The sequence below is a fragment of the Podarcis bocagei genome, assembly GCF_964188305.1.
Source record: "Podarcis bocagei genome assembly, chromosome: 12".
Classification (NCBI taxonomy): Eukaryota; Metazoa; Chordata; class Lepidosauria; order Squamata; family Lacertidae; genus Podarcis; species Podarcis bocagei.
In genome coordinates this window covers 44,167,933-44,194,227 of record NC_138137.1, presented here as the reverse complement: position 1 = coordinate 44,194,227, position 26,295 = coordinate 44,167,933, and the positions used below count along the sequence as shown (strand labels likewise).

The 26,295-nt window shown below is 43.8% G+C and overlaps 2 protein-coding genes across 8 annotated transcripts in view; one reads left to right on the top strand and one right to left on the bottom strand.

Moving 5' to 3' along the window:
- Nucleotides 1–4,484, bottom strand: part of CREM (cAMP responsive element modulator) — a 30,057-nt gene extending 25,573 nt beyond the window's left edge. The window contains exon 1 of the mRNA XM_081163836.1: nt 4,230–4,484. The gene's annotated coding sequence lies outside the window, so the exon portion shown is untranslated. The remainder of the gene's footprint in view (nt 1–4,229) is intronic.
- Nucleotides 4,485–4,659: 175 nt separating this feature from the next.
- The window catches only part of CUL2 (cullin 2), a 55,169-nt gene continuing 33,533 nt past the window's right edge, over nt 4,660–26,295 (top strand). For 4 of the 7 annotated variants that reach the window (XM_081163606.1, XM_081163605.1, XM_081163604.1 and 1 more), the window contains exons 1-5: nt 14,079–14,237; nt 19,135–19,273; nt 23,153–23,255; nt 24,177–24,271; nt 25,440–25,545. In XM_081163606.1, coding sequence (XP_081019732.1) covers nt 19,155–19,273; nt 23,153–23,255; nt 24,177–24,271; nt 25,440–25,545 — 423 coding nt within the window. In that variant the 5' untranslated portion in view covers nt 14,079–14,237; nt 19,135–19,154. Of the gene's footprint in view, nt 4,789–13,784; nt 14,019–14,078; nt 14,238–19,134; nt 19,274–23,152; nt 23,256–24,176; nt 24,272–25,439; nt 25,546–26,295 lie in introns of those variants that run through there. The other 3 variants (XM_081163603.1, XM_081163601.1, XM_081163602.1) reach the window with 3 other exon arrangements.

Below are 26,295 nucleotides of genomic sequence, written 5' to 3'. Positions count from 1 at the left end.
ACAATACGCATTCACTTCCAGAGAATTTCTGTCCATGGCCAAAGATTCTGGGATAGGTTTGTTGTAGGGCACATGCCCCATTGATTTGACATGTTTAGGAGGCTTGTTACTCCATGTGAAGTGAGAGTGCACCTCCAACACTCCCCAGCACAAATATAGAAGGGTTTTAACACAAAGAAGAGCCTCAAACTTTGGAAATAAACCTTTATTTGGGGAGCGACACCCGCCTGGATGCAAGAAAATACATCCTACAACAAATCTACATAGTTTTGCACTTTATAGAATATATTCTCAGGAAACACGGAATCTTATTTCACATTCTAGAAACAAGAGTGGATCCAAATGTTTAATAATGAAAGTTGCTGAATAATTGAATAAGAATATGCAGCATTATGCTGATGTCTTAAAAGTACACTTTCAAAATTTTACTTTATTCCAAGTTATAGGTTTGTTTTTTGTTTATTTTTGCAAAGCCTTGTTATACTGTTACCATTAATTATTTGCAGTTAACAGTTTATGGATGTAGTTTATAAATCTTGATGCTGGGTATTTTTTCATGTTCATGTGCAAGAGAAAGAAATTTCTCTCCATTTTTCATTGTGGCTTCAAAGACTCTGAAACCTTGCATTTCATGATTTCACACTTCAACTCGTGATGACATAAAAATCATATGTGCTGCTTCTCTGTACGTGATGGAGCTGCATCCTGGTCCAGGAAATGTTGAAGTATGAAGAAAAAAAATGCTAAACATAGCTTCATATACTGCACAGCCTGAAATTTTCCTCACTACAGTGACCTTGACTGAAAAAAGCATGACTCTCACATTTAGCTGAAAACAAGTCCTTTTCAGGTAACTATAGTTAATACAGCATCATTTTTAGGTGACTATTTACAGAAGAACATACTAAACAGCAGTTGTTTCATTTAACATTCCAAGTTCAAAAAAGCCAATAAAGCCATACCCATAATACAGGTACAATGGACGTATAAGGTACACTAAACAGCTACGTTTCTTGTTACAATACATACATAACCATGTTCTAGAGGAAAACCCAAACCTCATTATATGACATGGTACAGTGCAATGATTCTTGACTTATGTGTTCCCAAACACCTTTTGCTGCCTGTTACATGGAACCAAGGACTATTACATAGCTATATCACCTCTGTCCCAGCAATAACATAAAGGGATGATCAACCTGATCACTACTGGAATTAAATGCCCATTAAGAAACTCACTAATATGTCATGAAAACTAACCTTTCTCCTGTACCTTCCTTCCTCTGCTTCCCTTTTATTTATACTTTTAGATTTTAAAATTAGTGCAGGGCTTGAGCTATTATTTTGATGTACTAGTTTGTTTAAACACTAGAAATAACGGCAAAAAAACCCTATTCCTTGAAAGTTGTGAAACTTTCAATTCTGCTTCCTGTTTTTGTGTATAAGATTACTTTCACTGGACCAGATACTGTCTCACTTGCTCTGCTATTCTGTATAACCAACAACTAAACACTGTTATGCCTAAAGAGTATAGCTTTTGGGGGGAGGGCAAGATGAAGAGAGAAGCACTGCCTTTACTAGTTATTTTACTCCATTTAAGCAGTATTTAAAAGACACCACCCTGCAACAAATAAATTAGATATTTTTATCAACAAAATGGAAAGTCAAAGTTATTGAAGACAGCCAGGGTCTGCATGAAGGCTTTCCATATACAGTCTGAAGGGAGATTATGTATGCCTTGGTTGTTTGTAATATTACCCCTCATACAGTCCCTTTTTTCTAATTGAAGCCTAGTGTTTTCTATTTCAAGATAAAGAAAAACTGGTGGCTCCTTTGACAAATTCCTTTAGCCTTGCTGGAGAATATGGTGCCTTTGTTTCTTACATTTTCTCTACAATCTGTGGCAGGGTATGCATGAAAGACAGATGAAACAGTCAAACAAAGCAATCCTAGGCATGCTTACTCAAAAGGAAGCCCCACTGTGTTCAATGAAGAGCCAGTTATTTCATACTAACAGCCAAGCAGCTTCACAAGACTTCACCTATGAAACATTTATAAGGGGGGTCTGCATTGGGTTACATCACACCAATCAGCTAAAAATACACTTTAATGTTTTGTAAACTATCCTCTTTCCTTCCGTACACAGAACGTATACTCTTTCTTTTGCTATCAGTAAATATTGCATTTCCCGGGCTCATCCTGTTAAAATTTAAACTGTAATATGCTTTACAATCTGTATGCTCATGCTTACCAAAAGAGTGTGACAGATCATTGCTAGGATTCCTTTCTTGCCTTCAAACTGAGGCTATGATAGCATAACTTGACCAAGGCCAGATCAGAGAGTGAGACCATAACATCGTACAGTGGTGCCCCGCAAGACGAATGCCTCGCAAGACGAAAAACTCGCTAGACGAAAGGGTTTTTCGGTTTTGCGTTGCTTCGCTAGACGAATTTCCCTATGGGCTTGCTTCACAAGACGAAAACGTCTTGCACTTTTTCTTAAAGCCGCTTGAAGAGGCGCAGTTGTGATGGACTGTGCTTCGCAAGACGAAAAGACTCGCGGAACGAATTATTTTCATCTTGCGAGGCACCACTGTATCTTCTGAATGATGTGTTTGCTTATTAGAGGCCAACTGCAGCCACTGGATCACAATGGAACTCTCCTTGCTTTATTTTCAATTTTTCCTTTCTCATTCTTAATTTATGTGAAAATAAAAAAATTCCTTCCAGTAGCACCTTAAAGACCAACTAAATTAGTTCTTGGTATGAGCTTTCGTGTGCATGCACACTTCTTCAGATACATGTGATAAGCCCAAACCTATCACTAAGGGGAGGCCTCCCCATAACTCTGCTTTCTTATCTCCATGTGAGTTCTGACTCCACATGCCTAATGTGTTGCTTCCTCTTTCATATCTAGCCTAAGGCAGGGCTTAACTTAACCCCTTTCTTTCTATTAAACTCCTCACTCTACCCTCAGCAGTTACCAAAGAGGAAATCTCTTGAAAAAGATGGAAACACCAGAGGAGAAAAAGAACAAACTCAGGATTAAGGCTGCAATCCTAAAACATGTTTTAACTAGGGAACAAGTTTGTTTTAACTCAGCAGGGCTTACTCCTGCATAAACATGTTGAAGACTGTGCCTTTAGGAAGGAAATACAGAAAGCTGCCTTCTGAGTCAGGCCCATTGGTCCATCTAGCTCAGTATTGTCTGCACTGACCGGCAGCGGGTTCAAACGGGATTCCTCTCCCACCCCTGCCCGGAGACCCTGCGAAGCAGATGCTCTGCCCCTGTGCTGCAGCCATTCCCCTACGGAAAAAGGTAAAGGGACCCCTGACCATTAGGTCCAGTCATGGCCGACTCTGGGGTTGCGGCGCTCATCTCAACTTTATTGGCCGAGGGAGCTGGCGTACAGCTTCCGGGTCATGTGGCCAGCATGACTACGCTGCTTCTGGCGAACCAGAGCAGCGCACTGAAACGCCGTTTACCTTCCCGCCAGAGCGGTACCTATTTATCTACTTGCACTTTTTGCTTTCGAACTGCTAGGTTGGCAGGAGCAGGGACTGAGCAACAGGAACTCACCCCGTTGCGGGGATTTGAACCACCGACCTTCTGATCAGCAAGTCCTAGGCTCTGTGGTTTAACCCACAGTGCCACACACGTCCCCTACGGATACTTACCGGCAAATATGCACTATAGAGGGACATAGTGGGGCTTCTCCTTAAGTAACCCTGAACAGGATCGCGCTGTATTTTTAGTATTACTGTGTTCAGTGCTTTTATTCTAAAAATATATATATTTAGGGGTACTCTCATTTCCCTACTAATACTGAAATACGGCTCCTCAATGAGGCCAAACTTAGATTCACCAAATGTCATGGGATCTGCGTCCCTCCAGGGGAAAAAATACTGTGTTTTCTGAAACCTGCCACGGTGCGTGGGACGGTGGCCACTCTGCACATGCGCAGAGGGGGGCAACGCGGCCGGTCTCTGGGTGTCACAACGAAGCCGCGTTAATTTCGGCCTTCGTGTGTGAGGGAGAAAGCAGCTGCTGCCCCCCCCCCCGCTTCTCCCGGTCTTCGCCGTCCCGCCTAGCCCCTTCGGAGCTGCCTGTCAGAGCTCGCCCCGCCGCCCCAACCGCCTTCCCCTCCTCAAAGCCCAGGCCGCCCCCTCGGAAGGGCCCGGCCGCCTTGCGCGCTCCCGCCTTGTCCCCGCCCCCTCCTGCGACTCACCCGAGTACGTGGCGCCCCCGTCACAGGGGAAAGTAGGTCGGGGAGGAGGGATTGGGCCGGGCGAGGCCGCGCGTCGCCCCCACGTCAGCGCTGATGCCGCTGCGCCGTCACCGCGGGTGGGGGGGGGTTGCTCAGGAAATGGCGACCATCGCCGCGCCTTTAGCCTCGCTCACCTGAGCCGGCGGCGAAAGGAAGGGGGGGAGAGAGGGAGAGTGGGGGAAGCGGAGGGCGGGGCCACGGCCAGCGAGGGCCAGCCTCGCCCCCCCTCCCCACCGGCCAACGCCCATTGGCTACCTAAGCGGCCTAACGGCTCGAACTCGCGCCAACCGCCGAGCCGGCGTTTCGGCCCACTGATTGGCTAATCGGGAACGGCGCGGGGGGGGGGCCGCGGAAATAGAGCGAGGGTGATTGCGGTGCTTTTCGTGGGTGTAACACTCCCCCGCTCCCGCTCGCAAGATGCAAAATGAATGTTGGTGTGTTAAGATAGAGGCCCCGAGGCGACCTGTCCGAAGTTTGGCCGCGCTCGCTGACTGACCAGGGATTTCAGCTCCATTAAGCAGTAGGGATTTACTTCTGAGTAAAGTTTTACAAAGCGATACGCGGCGTAATAATAATAATAATATACCCCGCCCATCTGGCTGTCTTTCCCCAGCCACTCTGGGCGGCTTCCAGCAAAATCTTAAAATGCAATAATTTTATCAACTATTAAAAGCTTCCCTAAACAGAAATGTCAAGGGCTGAGAGAGGTGCTGCTGCGAGCTTGCAGATTTAACATATAGAAAAAGAACCAGAATGTACTTTCAAAGAAGACTGGGAAATGTTTACTGAAGATATGGGTGAAGATTGTGTTCAATTAAAAACGCTGGTAGCATTAAGATAAATTCAGCAGTGTAAATAAGTTTTGATGGCTATAACAATGGATTAACAGTTTAGTTCATGTAAAATATGCAGGGATGTATAGTATGCAAATGAACCATAGAAAGAAGGGAAGTCATTGGTTTTATTTTTGCTGTTCATTTTTAGTGGTTTCTTTAGCCATACATTCATCATATCACATTGTAACAAATATATTTCTAAAACATAGTACAAGGAAGAAAACAACAATAGAAGGCATACTTACTTATTTGATTCATTTGCAATCCATTTGCATTTGGGGAAGTCATTAAGATTGTTTAAATGAATATTTTGAAATATAAATTAGAAAATTTAATAACGGCTAACCCTGCAGCAGCATGTCTCTTTATAAAGAGATGTGCTGCTGCAGTGTTAGCCTTGTGGGCACATTTCTTGAGTAAAAACGGGTAGGATCCTACCGTTAGGCTGGACTCCAATATGACGGCCTGCGAAATTCATATTACATTGAAGGGAAATGTGCCAATGGCAGTGAGCGTGCAGTGAGGGCTTTAAAAAAAAAGTTACAAAGCAGAGGTGGTGAAGCACCTGTTCTTTCAGGGCTCTACCATCGCCATCGATCCCCGGCATTGAATGTGTTGGCCTAGTGTGGGGCTCCGAGGTGAGCTTGGCTGTCTGGCTGGTGTACCGGCCACCTAGCGCACCAGCAGCCACCCTGTCAGGCCTGTTGGAGGCGGTGGCCGGCTGGGCCTTGGAGTTCCCCAACCTATTGGTACTGGGGGACTTCAACATCCATGCTGATGCCACTCCCTCCTCACAGGCTCTGGACCTGGTGTCTTCCATGGCGACACTAGGGCTCTCCCAGTTTGTTTCGGGCCCCACACATCAAGCAGGCCACACGCTGGATTTGATCTTTGGCGCCGGTATAGATGTGATCATGTCTCCCTCGATGAAGGTGCCATGGTCTGATCACTACGCACTGAAAGCCAGGATTGATTTTCCACCCCCACCCCGCTTAGGTGGCGAGCCAATTTGGGCTCGCCCGCGGAGGCTGATGGACCCTAATAGATTCCGTCAGGCCTTGCGGGACCTTGCTCCCCCTGGCGACTCATTGACTGAGCTTGTTGAGGGCTGGAATACCCAGCTCCTGGCAGCCATCGATGAGATCGCACCTAAGCGCCCTCTGCGACCCCGCAGAAACCGGGCCCCCTGGTTTACCGAGGAGCTTCGGAAAATGAAGCGGGACCTCAGACGGCTAGAGCGAGTATGGCGGGGTGCCCGTGACGGAGCCTCAAGAACATCTTATAGGGTTTTTATGAAAACCTATGAGATGGCAGTGAAGGCCGCTAAGAAGTCTTACTTCTCGGCCTCCATTGCATCCGCTAGCTCTCGCCCGGCGCAATTATTTAGTATAATTCGGTCTTTAACGTCCCTTGAAGGACAGCCAAATTTAAATAACAATCTGACACACAGCTGTGAGGCATTTGCGAGCTCTTTTGCGGAGAAGGTCCTGTTGCTCCGCCATGACCTCCCTGCCAATTTGGATACAATAAAGGAACTGGAGGCCCCTCGACTGTCCTCGGGTCCAGTATTGGACCACTTTGACCGGATATCTCCAGCCGATGTGGACAGATTCCTCCAAGCTGGAAAGCCCACCACCTGTCCTCTTGACCCGTGCCCGTCATGGCTGATTAGAGCGTGTCCAGACGAGGTGCGGGCCCCCCTGGGGGATATCATCAATTTGTCCCTTGGCACCGGGATATTCCCAGGGGAACTGAAGGAGGCGGTGGTGCGTCCGCTCTTAAAGAAAACATCATTAGATCCTTTAGATCTATCCAATTACCGCCCGGTCTCGAATCTTCCATTCCTGGGTAAGGTGATTGAGAGAGCGGTTGCTGAACAGCTTGGTAGGTTCCTGGATGAAACATCTGCTTTGGATCCATTCCAGTCCGGCTTCCGTGCTGGCCATGGGACTGAGACGGCTCTGGTCGCCCTAACAGATGATCTCCGCAGACAGCTGGATCGAGGCGGGTCGGGGCTGCTGATTCTTCTAGATCTGTCAGCAGCCTTTGACATGGTCGATCACGAACTCCTGGACCACCGCCTTGCCGACGTGGGGATCCAGGGCACAGTCCTTCAATGGCTGCGCTCGTTTCTCTCTGATCGGGGACAGAGGGTGGCGCTTGGGGGGGAATTGTCATCGCGTCACTCCTTGGTGTGTGGAGTGCCTCAGGGTGCGATTCTCTCCCCGATGCTTTTTAACATCTTTATGCGCCCCCTCGCCCAGCTTGTCCGGAGTTTTGGGCTGGGTTGCCATCAGTATGCTGATGACACCCAACTCTATCTGTTGATGGATGGCCATCCTAACTCGGCCCCAGACACACTGACCAGATGTCTGGAAGCTGTGGCTGGATGGTTACGTGGGAGCCGGTTGAAGTTAAATCCTTCGAAGACAGAGGTCCTCTGGCTGGGGCGGGACGATATGGGATCGAGGGGGCAACTCCCATCTCTTGCGAGGGTGCAATTAGTGCCAGCACCGTCCGTTAAGAGTTTGGGTGTAATCTTCGATACCTCCCTCTCTATGGAGGCGCAGATTACAGCTATAACAAAGGCGGCATTTTTCCATCTCCGCCAAGCTAAGCAGTTGGCTCCTTATCTCTCTCGCCCTGACCTAGCCACTGTGATCCATGCGACGGTCACCTCCAGACTGGATTATTGTAACTCGCTCTACGTGGGGCTGCCCTTGAGACTGACCCAGAAACTCCAGCGGGTGCAGAATGCCGCGGCGAGACTCCTTACGGGGTCTTCGCTGCGAGATCACATTCATCCAGTACTATACCAGCTGCACTGGCTCCCGGTGGAGTACAGGATCAGGTTTAAGGTGCTGGTTTTAACCTTTAAAGCCCTATACGGCCTAGGACCCTCGTACCTACGGGACCGCCTCTCCTGGTATGCCCCACAGAGAAACCTACGGTCTGCAAATAAGAACACCCTCAAGGTCCCAGGCCTCAGAGAGGTTAGGCTGGCCTCAACTAGAGCCAGGGCCTTCTCGGCTGCAGCTCCAACCTGGTGGAATGCTCTGTCACAAGAGACTAGGGCCCTGCGGGACCTGACATCTTTCCGCAGGGCCTGCAAGACAGAGTTGTTCCGCCAGGCCTTTGGTCAGGGCGCAGCCTGACCCCCTCCTCGGGCAACCTGCACAGAATTTTGTTTAATCGGTTGCCATCAACTTGATTTTAACTAATTTTTATAATGAAATTTTTAGAATGTGTTATTATTTGATTGTTTATTTGATTGTTGTTAGCCGCCCTGAGCCCGGCTTAGCTGGGGAGGGCGGGATACAAATAAAATTTATTATTATTATTATTATTATTATTCCCTATTAGAACTTCTGATCATTGCCTATGCTGGACATCCAACAGCAGCATCTGGAGAGCTACAGGTTTAGATCATAGAAGTTGGAAAGGGACCACAAGGGTCATCTACTCCGGCCCTCTATAACTGAACAATCCCAGGACTCCTTAATGAGAGAGGGAGAGACTTATAGATAAAGCTGCAAGGACAAAAGACCCTTCTGTATCAGCTATTAGAACAGCATCCTGCGGCCAACTGTGTTTTGGAAGTCCACCTGGGCACAAGAGCACTCTTTTCTCTTGGAAGTTTCCAGCGACTGGTATTCAGAAGCAATAACGGCCTCCAGCTGGATGCAGAGCATAGGTTTCTTGGCTAGCAGCCACTGATACTAGTTACCTGTTTCTTTGTTAAGCCGGGTAAGAAAGGGAGAGCCAGCTTATTTCATAGCTGGACTTGCTCAAAACAAGGTTTTACAACCTAATTCCTATGCTTATAATTTTGCTGCCAAGGATGCGACTTTGAAACTGTTCAACCCACATAGTGGGGTGCCTGGAAGGATAAATTGCAATTAATATAGCATTTCCAAGGCAGTTAGCTCAGTTGGTTGGAGTGTGGTGCTGATAATGCCACGGTCTTGGTTCAAGCTACCAAGGATGGGTTCATATTCCTTCATATTCCTTCATATTCCTTCATATTCCTAGATGATCTTCAACTTCCTAGATGACCTTCCAACTTGACAATTAAACCCCATCCCCCAAAACACTGTTCACATGCATTTCTGATAGTCTCCCCAAGATCACTGAACTGTAGGAGTACCATACATAATTGAGAGTACGCCATGAAACCTGGAATGCACACCATCAATTTATATTTTAATGTGCAGTTTTATTTTCCTATTGCATCAGTTCTTCAATAAGACAAGCTATGTAAACTTTACTGAGATTGAGTTACTGCCTTATATTAAGTCAGAACATTGGTCTATCTAGCCCAGTATTGTTAGCAGTGACTGGCAGTGGCTCTCCAGGGTTTCAGGCAGGGGCCTTTCTTAGTCCTAAAGGTAAAGGGACCCCTGACAATTAAGTCCAGTTGCGAACGACTCTGGGGTTGCGGCGCTCATCTCGCTTTACAGGCCGAGAGAGCTGGCGTTGGTCCACTTCTGCAGAGTTTTTCCGGGTCTTGCGGCCAGCATGACTAAGCTGCTTCTGGTGAAACCAGAGCAGTGCACAGAAACGCCGTTTACCTTCTTGCACTGCGTGCTTTCGAACTGCCAGATTGGCAGGAGCTGGGACCGAACAACGGGAGCTCAACCCATCGCGTGGATTCAGACCTCTGACCTGTCGATTGGCAAGCCCAAACGGCACAGTGGTTTAACCCACAGTGCCACCCATCCCTTTCCTAGTCCTACCTGGGTACAAACATAGAACCTTCTGCATGCAATGCATATTATGAATTATTTATTAATTCCCCCACCATTTTCCCCTGACGGTGTTCAAGGGGACTTACATGTAAAAATGAGAACTGCTAAAAACATAGAAAAAACTGATTTATAACAATTAAATTTTTTAGAAGTAAAACTATATACATACATAAAATCTGTTAATATAGATACATATGGATACATATATGAAACCATACAAATAATTACAATAAGAGCACAGCACCAGCCCTTTCATTAAAAGCAATTGGTTCCCAAAAGCTTGTTGGAACAAAAAAGTTTTCACCTGCCTGAAGAAGTACAATAAGTAGGGGGCCAGTCTAGCTTCTCTAGGGAGGGCATTCCAAAATCTGGGAGCAGCCGCCAAGAAGGCATCTCCCGAGACCCCACCAAGCTTGCCTGTGATATGCATATGCTGTACCACTGAGGTATGGTCTTTCCCTGGATTTGGAAGTAAATGCATTACAATAGGATTTCCTGGCTGTTCTTTATACAAATTAGTTGAGCAAAAGCAATTCAGATTGTGCAATTACTATGCTCCTTTTCATAAAGCTTGGCCTTGGGAGTAGTCTGTTGGCAGAATTCTGTAAGGCATTTTAGATTGCAAACTACATCATTTGCCACTAAATGCTGCTTGTTTATAGTTTTGCAAGAACCCTGATCCTCAACCCTGTCACAATTTTACCCCACTTGATATTTAATGTTTCATCAAGTTAGCTTTTCACTTGCACAGAAAATACACTTGAGAGTTGATCTGCTTATTTATAAAAGAGCCTACAGGTTTTTTTACTCCATGGGATTTACCAGTGCTTTCCCCCCCTAAAAAATTATTTAGGGGTACTCTCATTTTGACTCAAGAAAATCACCAGGAAAGGAAATGATGCCACCATCGGAGGTGGTAACAACGAAACTGACCAATCACCGGGCTAGAGTCCAACTCCTACTTCACATATTAAATGTTCGCTTCCGTCTGAGACTCAGGAAACACCATGACAGGAAATGAGGCCGCCATTGGGGTTACCAACGGAACTGACGATTCACCGTGCTATTCAACAGAACTGACAATTCACAGAGCTAGAGAAGAATCTAAATTTTTTTAAAAAATTAGTTTCTTCTCCCATTAGACTAACAAAATGTTTAGGGATATGTGTACCCCTGCGCCCTCCAGAAAAAAAGCACTGGGATTTACTAATCACATTGGTAGCCATAACTGTTCCCTGTTATTGTACCATGTAAGATATGCATTTCTTATGAGAACTCTGCACAAATTCAGAATCACTTTTATTTACTGTACACATTTTTGTATCTCTTCTTTGTTATTGTAAATGTTTTCACTGGCTTATACTTTGATAATAATAATAAACTATGGTAAGGTGGAAAAACTGCACATTTTATGATACCTGGCTGCATGAGATGCTAGTTTTACTTGATTTAGGTTCTCTAAATCAAACATAGCAAACATGACACAATTTCTAGAGAGGTATCCTTATCTGTTGCAACAAAAGCAAGGAGCTTTGTGGCACCTTAAAGTCAAACAAATTTATTATGGTATACTGTATATGGTTTCATAGACTACAGCACACTTAATCAGATGTGTGAAGTATTATCCTGTCAAAATACTCTCCTCAGTTATTAAAGACACCCTACATTAGATAAAAATAATTTATCTTCACTAGTATCAGAACTTTATATTTGGCTGAATAGTGAAAGACATGAGGTTTCTCATTCTGCAGTCTGGCAACTTTAAATTGCAGAGGATCGGGTGCCCTCTAGGTGGCTGCTGCTGCTGCTGCTGCTTTTTCAGATTAAAGACAGTGGTGAGCCTTGGAAGTATAACTGGAACCTATTCAGTGCTTGCTTATTTTGCATGGGATTGCAAAATTAAAATGTTACAGCAGCCTTATCTTCATGCAAAGGAATAAAGCTGGCCTTGATGTATAGTCTACTAAAATCAGTGTTGTTGTTTAGTCGTTTAGTTGTGTCCGACTCTTCGTGACCCCGTGGACCAGAGCACGCCAGGCACTCCTGTTTTCCACTTCCTTCCACAGTTTGGTCAGACTCATGTTGGTAGCTTTGAGAACACTGTCCAACCATCCCGTCCTCTGTCCCCTTCTCCTTGTGCCCTCAATCTTTCCCAACACCAGGGTCTTTTCCAGGGAGTCTTCTCGTCTCATGAGGTGGCCAAAGTTAAATTATGTTAAATCGTCAATCCCAAATTTCACTAATGGTTGAAATTTCATTTCAAACTAATCAACTTGTATAGCAACTTCTAACAACAAAAACACAGGTTTTGCTGAGTTTTCAGAGGGGATTCCACAGCTGAGGATAAGCAGACCACAGTGACAATCCAGTTCCACCCACTGCAGGTTCATTGTAGTAGATACCTCACCTAACAGAAGAAAACCAGGTGGAAGGACCTGGGATTTGGGGGAAATGACTCAGCCCCAGCAAAACCTGTTCTGTGGTAATCCACAACACAGATTGCCTATTGGTCATTGTGGAAACAAAATGCTGGAGGAAATGGGGTTTGGCTTGATCTAGCAGGGCTCGTGTATGTATGAAACAATAGTGATTGCATTTGAGCATACGCAAAGCACATCACTACTCACCATACTGTACAAAGCCCAGCCTTCTCACCAGGCGTTAAGATACAGTGGTGCCTCGCAAGACGAAATTAATTCGTTCCGCAAGTCTCTTCGTCTTGCGAGTTTTTCATCTTGCGATGCACGGTTTCCCATAGGAATGCATTGAAAATCAATTAATGCGTTCCTAGGGAAACCGCCTTCAGACCAGGTCCGGGGACAGTCTGTCCCCGGACCTCTTCTGAATGCTGGGGGGGGGGACAAGGGCTTTTCTTCCCACCCCCAGCATTTTAAAAAACCCCGGGACAGCGGAGGACTTCTCCCCTGTCCGGGCGATCTTAAAATGCTGGTGGGTGGCATTTTAAAATCGCCCCGGGACAGCGGAGGACTTCTCCGCTGTCCGGGGCGATTTAAAAGCCCCTGGGAAGGCAGGCAGGGGGGAGCAAAGACTTTTGCCCCCCGCCAGCCTTCAGAAGAGGTCCTGGACCTCTTCTGAAGGCAGGCGGGGGGGGGGGCGAAAGTCTTTGCTCCCCCCGCCTGCCTTCAAAAGCCCTCCGGGACAGGCAGGCAGGGGGGAGCAAAGACTTTCGCCCCCCGCCCGCCTTCAGAAGGTGTTCCCTCCCCGCCGCCCGGCTTCGGAGCATCCTTCCGAAGCCCGGCGGCGGCAGGAGGAGGCGTTCCCGCCCCACCGCCTGGCTTCGGAGGAGGTCCGAGGACAGTGGGGAAGACGCGCTGCGGTTCCCCGCTGTCCCGGATATTTCCCTATGGGCTGTCGTCTTGCGAAGCAAGCCCATAGGGAAATTCGTCTTGCGAAGCGCCTCCAAAACGGAAAACCCTTTCGTCTAGCGGGTTTTCCATCTTGCGAGGCGTTCGTCTTGCGAGGTACCACTGTACTGGATTTCTATGAAGAATTGGGCCCCAATACTTTCAGCTGATACATCACTCGCACACAGAGATGCCTATTTCTATTACTGCTGTGCGATTTCGTGTTTGTTTTTACAATCAAACGGTATATACATAAGTTTAAAAATACATTTTTTCTCTTTCACCATACCCCATCTTGCATTTGCTGACTTGAAGACTAGCGACAATATAGAAACGCCTACTTTGCTAAAACGTTCCCTTTCCCGCGGGGCCACTATTTTATTTTTGCACGTCCTCACTCGCTCCACGCAAGAGCGCGGCAGCCCGCCCCAGCAAAAGAGCACGTAATCACGCACGGCCAGATTAGGAAGCGCGCGCATACAAAAGAAGAGAGCGGCGCACGCGCAGCCCAACCTCTCCTTTTCGTCTGCGGTAAAGGAAGCCGCGTTATTTATTTCTTGGAGGGGACGGAAGTGGCGAGGAAGCTTGGCCTTCCGCGCTTCCCGTAGCTCGGGCGATACCACCTGCCTCCGCGATTCCGAGGGAGAGGAGAGAAAAGGGGGGAAGACGAAGGCGCGCTTATGAACGGCCTGCCTCCGGGGGCCGAACGCGAAACCTTGATGGGGGGAGCCTGACGGGCCGAGAAGCCGGGAGAAGCGGCCTTGGCGTGCGCCTCGGAGGCGGCCGCGGGAAAAGGGTGAGGTGAATGGGCGCGCCCTCCCCTCCCACAACCTGCCCGCGCTGAGCTACTGGGAAGCCAGTGGGCGGGGCTCAACGGGCAGCCGTGGCGGCTGGGTAATGGCAGCCCTGTGAGGAGGATCCCGGGGAGCGGAGGGGCAGGAGCCGCAGCCTGCGCAGGAGACGCGCCGTGTGGGGAGGGGGCGGGGAGGCGACACTGACCCAGGCCTCTCCTGTTGCCAGGTAACCGGGGGGGGAGCGGGGCCGCCCTTTCTCTCCGCTTCTCTTTCCTCCGCCTCCTCCCCACCCCCCTCGCCCATTTCCCTTGTGGGTCAGGCGCCCCTTATGTTCTGCCTCGTCCCCGGCTTTCTTCTTCTTTTCTCTTTGGCCTTCTTCCCGCCATGTCTAGAAAACGGGCCATAGGATCTCCCTGCCGGTATGTGTCCCGCTGCTGCGACCCGTCCCCGTTTGCTGCCCTTTACCCCGAGCCCCGACCTCATGGATGTTTGCGGGCGTGTTCAGAAACTCCGGGTCGGATCCAGACTTGTGCCGCGCTTTGCATTGCTTTCCATGGGGCTTAAGCCCCTTGGCTGGTTCAGGGCTCGTTTCCTGGGAGCAAGTCCCCCCGCCCATTGAAGTCATCAGGGTTTACCTCTGAGTAGACACGGTTAAGGATTGTGATGCTAGTTTTGGATCATAACCTTACCTGTCGAGTGTGTGGCATCAAAGAACACCTGAATAATACTCTGCTCAAGCAAGCACTACGAGGGTACAACCGCAGGCCTTTTGTTTCCATTTTGGAAATGGCAAGTCAGTCACAAACAAAGAAGTGTGTAGATGAATGGCAAAATGCAGGGAGGGTTAATGTTGTTTTACTTTGCATGAGTAATACTGCTGGATTTTTAAACCAGGTACTGAGAGTGAAGGTGATGGTTCTAAGAATTCTGATAATGAAAAATCCGGCTTGCATGCAGTAGCACCATTGAAAATTTATGTATCGCTTTTTTCCATTATCGCCTCAGCAAAACAAGACAGTTTTATTAAATCCACTGGGAGTTTGAGCATCCAAAATGTGTCCTTTGAAACGCCACCAACTGTCTGGCCCAAAAATTTAAATTTATCTGCAACAGTTTTCAAGAACTACCTCTAAGAAAGCCATAGCCTTAAAAACAACTTCTCCAGAAAAAAAGTATCATTGACAATACACTCTCCTGGCATTTATCCTATCAGAAAAAAATCCTCCTGCACAAGAGTGTGAAAGATACTAGCAAGGAACATCATATTCCTGTTGTGGTTTACATTGCAAATAAGGAGATAGGTAGTTGACACTGCCTTGATAGACGTCAATAGTGAGCCTTCTTTCATTGCTTCCTGCTCTCTCCAGACCTCTCTCAAATGATTTGTGAGAGATGAAATAAAATTGTCAGTGTTGGACTGCATGTTGGTGAATGCAAGAATTATATCTCTTGCACTTCTTCTAGTTGAGAATTAACTGAATTACAATTACAGCATTTTAAAATACAAACATAATGAGTGTCATGCAGTAAACCAGGGATACTTCTTATGCACATCTAACTTGCATGCAATGAGCTTTACATGGCAAAAATAATTAAAATTGGAAAGAGAACGGGCTTCCAGGGGGAAGTTTTTTTTTTGCAAACCCACTTGTTGTTAAACCCACTGTGCTTTGACTATACGTGATTTTGGCTTTATATGTTATCACCAGAATGTAACCACCACATAAGTTGAGAGTCACCTGTATATATGTATCTCATTCCATTTTAGCATATAAACCTTTTCCTTTTTTGGTGTAATCATATGTTTTGTATCTCTGTTTATAAATCCATTCACACACCGTCAAATTCACCATTCACTCAATGTATCCTATCAAGATGACTTCAGCAGTGGACCTGGCAGACTACCTACCAGGAAGGATTTTTTCTTTAGCAGGTATCAATTTCCCAAGGCTCGGACAAAGTTAAGATGTGGAGAGATGTAATGTGCATACTTCAGTAATGAAGTACTACCACAATGTTGTATTCTGTAGAATCTTAGGACCACTTCACACTTGATAGGGACTCAAAAACCTTCTCCATGGTGGCACTCCTATTTTTGAAGTGCTCATGAGAAATGGCTGGCACCAACTCTTATTTGCTTTTACAAATGGCATTTGTGCTAAGACTCGGCCATTTGTTATTGATGGCTACCCCTGTGCTGGGTAGTTGTTTTAATTTATTAACTGGGCCATTTATGCTATTATTGAAATTTTTTTGCAGTTATCTTTTATTGTTTTATCCCTGAGTTCACTTGCTAATGAGGGGTGAGCTAAAACATGCTTAGATTGACTGAAACAAAATTCATGCCTACATTTCCCTTAATGCACAGTTGTTATCTCCATTAGGGAAAATGTCATTATGACATCTGATATGGTGTTAGTCATGGGTTTGTTGTTTTTGTTTTTTAAAAAGGACTGGACAGAAATTCTTGAAAGGTAGAGCCGTGAACTGCTATTAGCCATAACAGAGACAATGAAAATTATGTATTTAAAGCTGGTATACTTTTGAATATCAGGTGATGGGGCAGCCAACATGGGAAAACACTTATCAATATCATGCTGTACATGGGAGTTATGGGGAAGAATCTAGCAGGCCTCCAGACGCTTGTCTGGTAAGTTCAGTCCTTGAGGATATCGTTTTCATATATTGTGTCTATCTTCCCCCAAGTTTTGTAGACTTCAGGATTAAGCAATTTTAGTTCCAACTCATCTTAAGACATCTTTTAGATTTATCAAGAAAGACCAGTCTGAACTTCTTTTGTGTGAAGTATGCCTGGATAAGATAGGTACGCAGGTGTAAGTTGGTGTTAACAGAATTGCCTGAAGGTAAAATGTAATTGATTCATAAAGAAGATACTATAGGAAATTGTATCTCTACTTCTGTTTCAGTGTATCTGAAGAAGTGTGCATGCACACGAAAGCTTATACCAAGAACTAACTTAGTTGGTCTTTAAGGTGCTACAGGAAGGAAAAAATTTTTTATTTGTATCTCTATAAATCATGCACCTTAAAGAGCTGTGTTAGGTTTGTTCACATAAACAGTTTTTTACTTATTGACATACCACCCATAGTAAATTAACCAATTTACATCTTTCCGAAAAGTAATAGCAATTGATTCACCACTGTGAGCACTGTCAACAGTTTTATTCTGCTTCTGTTTCTATTCTACTTCTGAGTGTTTGCCCTTGTTTTCCATTGTTTCTTCTCTTCTTTCATTGTATTCTGGAGATAGTTATTGATACATCTTTGCTATGAGTAAGGAAGCATACAGTGTGCTGTGTTTTAAAATTGCGATTTCTCTTATTTCTACAGAATGGCAAAAATCCGCTTTTAGAATAGTCAGCATTATCAGCTAAATTTGGGTTCATTGGTCTGCTCAGATAACTTGAATTAATGTTGGTGTTGCTGTTGTGAGTGAACAAATACAAACTTATTGAGGAATATTGAATATTCCACACCACTTGGAAATTGCTAGGAGTCTAGGTGTAAATAGTCATTTTCATATGTTATACAAATAAAACCACTTACACAACTCACATTTTAATGACAGTATTTTTAGTGTGACAGATAGAACTTTTTGGAGTGCTAAGTTCTCTGAAGTGACGCTTGCTATCAAAAAACCAAAGTGCTATGCCAAGTCTGGATACTTTCAGCTGCTTCGCAACTTTTCTGTGGACCTGAATGGATTTTGTGAACTAGAGTTTGAGAATCTCTGCTCTTGCCCTCAGTGACCCCAGGGCTAGTACAGTTATTAACTGCAGTTTAGAGATCGGGATATGGGTATATCTGCCCCCCCCCAGCCTCTCTTCAGCTGGATATCCTTGCCTTGCCATAACCACACTTAAAGGTCAGGTTGGCGCCAATGTTGACTCGGTGAATTATTTCAAATTGTGGTTCTGATTCTGTTTTGGAAGCAGACTGTTATTAGCAGTAAGCAGCAAACTATGGTTACTAGTGACCAGGAAGTGGTGGAGGGAGTCTGCTTGCACGAGAAGGAGGAGGGGTTGTATAAGCCCACAGTAAGTTCCTGATGGCAGAAGAACTGATGTGTTGACCTGAACCAGTTTGCTTTGTAGAGAGTCTTGGATTCAGAGCTTGGGAGTCTTAAGTGTACATTTCAGTATGGCTTGTGTTTAAATTCAGATTTAATTTTAAATCTAAATTTAAATCTAAATTTTAAATCAGATTTAATTTTAAATCTATATAGCATAAAATGCACACACACACACCAAATCTTTCATATATACAGTATAAGTAAATGATCTCTTTGGGACATTAATACAGTACAGTGATTGTCCCAAGATCACCCAGTGATCCATGACTGGGGATTTGAACCTTGGTCTGTCCAGTCCTCCTCCAATACACTTAACTGTTCTGCTACACTGACTCATTTAAAAGTAATTTTCTATAATTGAAGTGCAAGCTATTTAAGTGCAACTCAAATTTTCTGTTTGTTTGCTACTTAATTGCAGCATCATCGACCTCCCTATTGGCTTCCTTTTGGAACAACAAAATCATTCATTGTTACGGGATTCCATTTGCTATTGCAAGAAACACCTAAAAGGAAACAGTTTGGCTACTTTTTCTAGGCTCTGTGCCACTCTGTGTACTTTTCCTAGAAACCTCTCTAGGTCTGATGCATGTAATTGACCCCAATCTACTCAGGCTCTTTCTGGGAATCACGCTGTTTGTTCTGTGATTCATTCTTGCGCGCATTATTTGTAGTATACATGGTGAGGACCACGGAATATTGCACTTTGCTAGAGAAGTACCACAGAGCAACATTTCTGTAGCAAAGATTTCTAAGAGTACCAGCAGGAATCAGCCTGGGTAATAGAACAGGTCAGTTGGGGAAGCCTTTAATGTTTGATGTTTTGTGTTTTTAGTATTCTGCTGGGAGCCGGCCAGAGTGGCTGGGGCAACCCAGTCAGATGGGCGGCATACAAATAATACAACCATCTACATCATCATTCTCCTCCTCTAACCAATTATAAGGTTTAAAACAAAAGAGTTAAGCAATATAGTAATATTTTGTGGATAACATTAGTTTGAAACTAATCATCTGGATTTTTCTCTTTTTTGCAGATCAATACTAACGCCCCACAATGTCCTTGAAACCACGAGTAGTTGATTTTGATGAAACATGGAACAAGCTGCTTACAACAATTAAAGCTGTTGTTATGTTGGATTATGTGGAAAGATCAACATGGAATGACCGCTTTTCGTATCCTTTTAGTAGAAGCTAGCCTCTGATTGCATGTGATTGTGTGTCTTGTAGATATTGGTTTGGCATAACCGTGCATAAATTGGTGCCCAGCATAATGTCAGCTGGAATAAAATGTCTTTATGACCCCCATTTTTTACTACTTCTGAGAAAATGAGGACCTCATTGTAAAAGAAGTTGTCAGAAATGTTGCATACAGTGAAATGGGAAAAATCGGAATTGATCACTTCCTAAGAACTGTTGCTATGGATGAATGATAATGATTGTCTTAATTACTTTGAGTTTAGTACATGATTTTTTGGTATCTGTTCTGAATGCAAGATGTGGCTTTTTTATTCAATTAGAACAGACAAATTGACATCCCTAATATGCCAACAGTCCGAGTGGCACAAGTAGCCTCATCTAAACTATTGTTTAGCTTTACTGCAGTTGGGTTAGATTTCTAACTGTTGCTTTGATTGACTATGACAGTGGATAGCTTGATGTTTGGTTTGCTCTGGAAGAAAGGATAGTCATCCTTTGTATTATTGGTAACACTGACTGCCCTTTTCCAGAGAATCGTTCAACAAAAGGCCTTTTTGAAGGATTGTCAGTGTATTTGCAATTAATTATTAGTATAAGCTGGATGCAGCCCATCTATATATGCAAATTGTGAACGTTTACGTTTGCAAGATAAGACACATGCTACTGAAGGAACTAGTAAAACCTCAAGCCAGGTGGAATCTGTCAGTAGCTATTTCCTTTATGACTCAGTAGCAGAGCGACTGTTCTCATCAGCATATACAAAGCTGGACACTTGGTCTATCTGTACAGTCTGCCTTACTGGCAGTAGCTCTCCAGGGTTTCAGACAGGACTCTTTCCTAGCCCTTACCTGGAAATGCCAGGAATCAAAGCTATATTTTGCTGGATGCATGACCAGTTATTTTTTGGAATATGTAGTATAGGGGATGGAAACAACCTGCTTTTCTTACAGAAACAACCTGCCTACCTATGATGTTGATACTGCATCCCGGTAAACTTAGTACATCATGATGCATTAGTAGAGGGGAATCTATTGTACTTTACAGATGGGTGCAAACAAGTTGTCCTATGTAGACAGCTGCTGTTCCTTTGCTCATATGATGCCCAAATGTGTTGATGTTCACAGCAGGTTTTAATTCACTTTTTCGATAGTGCGTACCTTCCTTGAGACTGAAAGCAGAGTAAATATGCTCAGGATACTGTGCTCCAGTATAATACCAAGTCCTCTTGTAAAGAGCAATGGAGATCACATGCTACTTTTATTTAAAGCATTGACTCACTTTCAGCTACCTTTTGACCTTCAGATCTGTTCAGCCTGAACCCCTGCAGGAACAAGATATTTCTGGCACTGTGCTTCCCTCGCAGCATAACTTAAGCATGTTACTAGAAGTAATTTACTGTTTTATAACTTCATTTGCTTTTTAAAGTAAGTCATTTCCAAGTTTCCATTGAATGGTTCAGGCTGGTAGAAACAGATTTTTGATGTGGGAGGGCACCTTTTAACACAATTCTGTCATTCTGTCTTTCCTCCATTTTTCACCCTAGTAAATGACTCCTGTTTCTTTATGCCCCTGCTCTCATTTCTTGGCACTGGTTGTTCTTGAAATTGGTGGATAGGCTTTCAACAAGATCTTATTGCAGCATTTGCAATGTGTTACCATAATACCAGTGGTTACCAAAATACCACTTCTGTCCCCTGGAAACCTGTTTGTTGCTTCAGGAAGGTAGACCCCAGTAATCCATAAACTGCAGTATAGTTCTGGTTCTAAACACAGAAATCTAAATATAGGAAGAAGAACAAATTATGGAGGGTTCTGCTTTTTGTGGGTCCCCCCACTGCCTGCTACAGGAGTGTCCTCGCCAGGATGCTAAGCAAGGTGTGAAGGGAACTGAAACAGAATTTGGGTTAAGAGAATCAGACATTGCAGCACCAAGCAAGGCAAATACAACAGGGCCCAAAATTCAGCTGAGACCTTATCTCATCAAGCAGGTTGGATAGCCTCTAGAACTCCACCTATCAAGTGAAGATGCTGGGTATTAAAGGACTCAGATGCTATTTAATGATGATGATAGCTTCTACCTTTCAAAACAGAAAATTGCTTTGGGTAGTGGGTAGAGCAATTCAGATGTTTCACCCAAAGGTCAGCTGCCATTTCAAGACTTGAGGTCTAGTCACTTTTTCTTCTCCCTTTGGAAAGTTCCCACTGAAATTCTACATGTTGCAGATTCTGGGGCCATGAGACAAGTTTCTGATCATTATTGGAAAATTCGCTATCAGAGGGGCTTGATCACACAGAAATATATGAGTTTATTGAATCTTAATGCAGAAAAGCTTAGGAATTGAAGAAGGGCTTCCACTTGATTCAAAGTCCAGTTCACAATTTGTTGCTTATCTTTGTATTTTTCAGAATAACATGGTTAGGGCAACTGCTTATTATTTGCTACAATGAGTCAATCCTTATGAAAACTACTAGGTATGTAATGAACTCCCCAGAATTTAGAAGTTTCTCATACAGTGGTGCCTCACAAGACGAAAATAATCCGTTCCGCGATTCTCTTCATCTAGCGGTTTTTTCGTCTTGCGAAGCAACCCTATTAGCGGCTTAGCGCTATTAGCGGTTTAGCGGCTATTAAAGGCTTAGCGGATTAGCGGCTAAAAGGCTCTTAGCGGCTTAGAAAAAGGGGGGGGGGAGCGAAAAAAATCGCAAGACTCGCAAGACGTTTTCATCTTGCGAAGCAAGCCCATAGGGAAATTCGTCTTGCGAAGCGCATTGAAAAACGGAAAACCCTTTCGTCTAGCGGGTTTTTCGTCTTGCGAGGCATTCGTCTTGCGGGGCACCACTGTAAATGCAACAGCAGCAACATTTTCTGGTATTCAGAAATAAAAAGCTGGCTTCATAGATGCCTTCTATAGGCAGGATTTTATTTTAGAAAGAATTATTTTTGTTTCATCCTTTATTTCGTGCTTCTAGTCTACTCAGTTGCTTTAGAAAAAACCAAGAGTATAATAGTTCTTTTTCCCCATAGATGCATCAGCTATGGATCAGATCCTTCTGGAAAAACCTTGCTTGTTTCAGTGCTTTGTGTTTTGGATGGCTTATGGGGGAAATTTGACAGTGTGTTTTTTATAATGAGCAATGATAATGTGGTGCCATTATCATTTTTTTGGCTAGATATCTTCCTTTTCTCTTCTGTCTTCCAGGAAAGCTTTAATAGAGGTGGGGTATTGGGGGGGAGGCTTATTTTAGGAACTATGTAGCCTGTTACTACAGACAAATTAGACTGCAAGACATTTTTCTGGAGGAGATAATATTTGACATATGGCCAACTGTTACGTTGTTAGTGATGAGTATTCAAAGGAAGCAGACCATAATGAAGAACATCCTCTCGGAAGCCAAAGTTTACAAGAAGAAAGCATGCTGAAGCTTCTAATAGTATGAAGTGGTGTATTGTTAAAAATCTGTAAGTAACTTTGCTCTTGTTGTGAGGAACTGCTTCTTGCTCTAGACTTGGAGAAATAACACTGTTCTCAGAAAAGGATTGTTTGAAAGATACAGATTCCTTTCAGGTTATGCTACACTGTAAATACAGGCCAGGGCAAAAGGCCCTTTCATGGCATTCTGGTGATTTTCAGGCCCTCCATTCCCACTTGTGATGCTTTTTCTATAGGCTGAGAAAGCTTCTCCTGAACAGCCTTCTTTGCAGTACATGGAACTGCAATTGAAAGAGAAAGCCAGCAACTTTCCCATGTGCAAGCCTTGAAACCAAGCCACATTGTTCATTTGTTTTTAAGATCTTGTTAAAAGTTTGGGTTAAGAGAACTTGAAAGTATGTTTCATCCTTGACTTTAAACCCAGGGACATTTACGCTTTGTGTGTGGCCTATCCTGAACCACTGGGGGAGAGACTTTATATGGAAACAAAGAATTTTTTGGAAAATCATGTACGCCATTTGCACAAGGTAACTATAAAGTGTACAAGACGTGAGTCTTCTCACTGTATGAGGGTTTCATGACTGTGAATACAAGCTGTTTCAGTATTTGATAAGGATTACAGTCATTTTTTAATTCATAAAATATTTTGTGAATTACAACCTGGGAGTAGGGCTAGCCGATACAGTGGTACCTCGTTTTGAGTCCAGGATCCGTTCCGGAGCCCCGGATGCTCAACAAAAGGGACGCGCGACAAAGCGCTGCTCTGCGCATGCACATGAGCAATTTTGCACTTCTGCGCCTGCGCAAGCGTCAAACCTAGAAGTAATCCATTCCGGTACTTCTGGGTTTGCTGCGGACGTTCCACAAAATGGACGCTAAACAGGGCGGACTCACAACGAGGTACTACTGTGTATCAATATACAGTCCAAAGCCAGTTTGAAGTCCCTATTGTGATACTGGTTTTATAATTTTTGACCTGGCAATATATTATGCATCATGATTTGTGTGTGTGCACTGTGCTGAAATCACAGTGTAGGAAAAACTGTGAAGCCAGCCATTCCCTCAACATAGCTCCACTGCTATTTCAGACATTGTGATATATCAGTATATTGCAACGTTTAGCTGGTGATATATCATGAAGTTGAAAACCAGATATCACCCAGCCCTACTGTTTGTGTCTACATAGTTCCATCCTTATTTCAGGCATCATTATATATTGGTATATCACAATGTTTAGCTGGTGATATATGGCAGTGTTGAAAACCAGATATCGCCCAACCCTGCCTGAGAGCAGCATGTAAATTTGTATGGTATTTTTTTAAAAAAATTGAAACAGTGCACATATCAGAATGTATTATAGAAGTTTGTTCTTCAGCATTTCTGACATTGTTACTACAGTGCAAATTGTGGAATTGATCTTTTTCCCTCATGCTTTTTTTTTTTTATAGAGAGTCATGGACTCTGAAGAACAAGTACTGGTAATGTATCATAGATACTGGGATGAATACAGTAAAGGGGCAGACTATATGGACTGTTTATACAGGTAAATTTTGGAGAAAACATGTTAAAAGTGTAATTGATGCAAAAAAAATTATAGAAGAAAGCTGAAGCTGTTGGGAGATGGACACAGTCACAATTTGATTTCAAAACTATGTTTAGGACAAGATTATGAAGTACTTCCACCATTATTTTATTTATGTAGGTTACAACATGTAGATGCTTCTCTTATTTACAAAACTCAGATTAATAAAAATATGACAACTAAAAAGATATTCTGTATGAAATATATTCTTTGTTGTGTGTGTATATATGCAGAAACGTGGGGTTTTATAAAGGTTTGTTTAGCTGTTAAATGACAATTTAGATAAGCAGATGCGCAGGAAAAATGCGAGCAACTTGCCCATTTTCCTTGCAATCATTCCATGCCTTTCCAGAGAAAGCCTCACTATCCTCTAGTGGATCCAGTAACCATAGTGTAGGATGGGCACCAAGTGATCTCATTTAACTAATTCATTTAAGTAACGTAACAGTGGAATGGGAAAAGAGTTAACTGTGCCTCTTGGAGGAAGAACAAGAACAGGCTTCAGTTGCTATAAAAAGTGAGAGTGCACCCTGGTCTTAAACATGCTTCTATGGGCATAAGCCCTGTTTCATAAATCCAGCAATGCACAAGCCTCTTCAGTACACAGCTAGGTTTCCAGTAGGCTTTCAGGTCTGCTCAAAGTTGAGGAAAACCATGTACATCAGGCTTCCATGTAATCAGGCATTCATGTGGCGGGTCTGCTTAAGAATGTAATAAAATCCTGTTGGATCAGAGCAATAGCTCCTCTAGTTTAGCATCCTGTTCTCACAGTGACTTACCAGATGCCTGTGGGAAACCCACAAGCAGAATTCATGCACAAGAGCACTCTTCCCAGTTTCCAGGAACTGTTTTTTTTTTTTTTTAGAAGCCTCCAACTGCAGCAGCAGAGCATAGCCATCATGGCTGTAAACCACTGATGTATATTTTTATATATGTATATATATTTTTATGGCAAATAATTTTATAAAGAATTATAATATTTATGTCTAACACAGCCATTGTTTCCTGTGTGGTGTTGTCTTCTGCCTACAGCTCTATGATTTTGATAGTGAGATGTGTCTTTTTTTCCTGACCTAGATTTGCTTCAGAAAACATCTGAAAACATTCACAATATGTTTTGTTTTCATAGATACCTCAATACACAGTTTATTAAGAAGAACAAATTGACTGAAGCTGATCTTCAGTATGGTTATGGAGGTGTGGATATGAGTGAACCGTTGATGGAGATTGGAGAGGTAGGCAGTCTATTGATGTTCTTCCAGAAAGTTAATAAGAAGTGCATTTAATTCTCTCTTCCTCACAATAACTTGCCATGGTCACCTTTGTTGAAAACCGTATAGCCCATTTTGTTGGATCAGTAAAATAAATGTCTCATTTATTGCCTTCGTAAGTCTTCACAGAGAGGCATTCAGTGCTTTTATTGGTTTTTTAGCCAGCCTTAGTGAACAGACCATTGTTGTGTATTATTTACTTACTGAAATGAATATAGATTATACAGTATCTTGGTGGGATTGGTGGATACAGAAAGAGAAATGGGGCTCTGATGATAAAGAGCTGCAAAGAAAGAAGCACGAAATGCACAACACTCAATAATTTACAGTAGTGCCTTTAATATGAAGCTGACAAGAATAAGGGCTTGGGGAGGCATTGTTTTATTAACCTGTTTCATTAGAAGTGATGCTTGGGGTGGCATATACTTAAACCCTACATACATACTTGCTTTTCTCAAAGAGGAAAGTCTGATCTCTGACACTCATCTCTGGACCCTGTTAATTGATCCCTGGAATCAACAAGTTTTTGCATCTCTGATGGAATAAAAGAAAGCCCAGATATAAGGAGGATTGTATTAGGGCTGTTTCACATGTAAAAAATAATAATGGGTTGTATCCAAACCAACAGTGCGGTCCTATACATGTCTACTTAGAAGTAATCCCAATTGAGTGTAACGGAACTTACTCCTAGGTCAGTGTTTATAGGATTGCAGC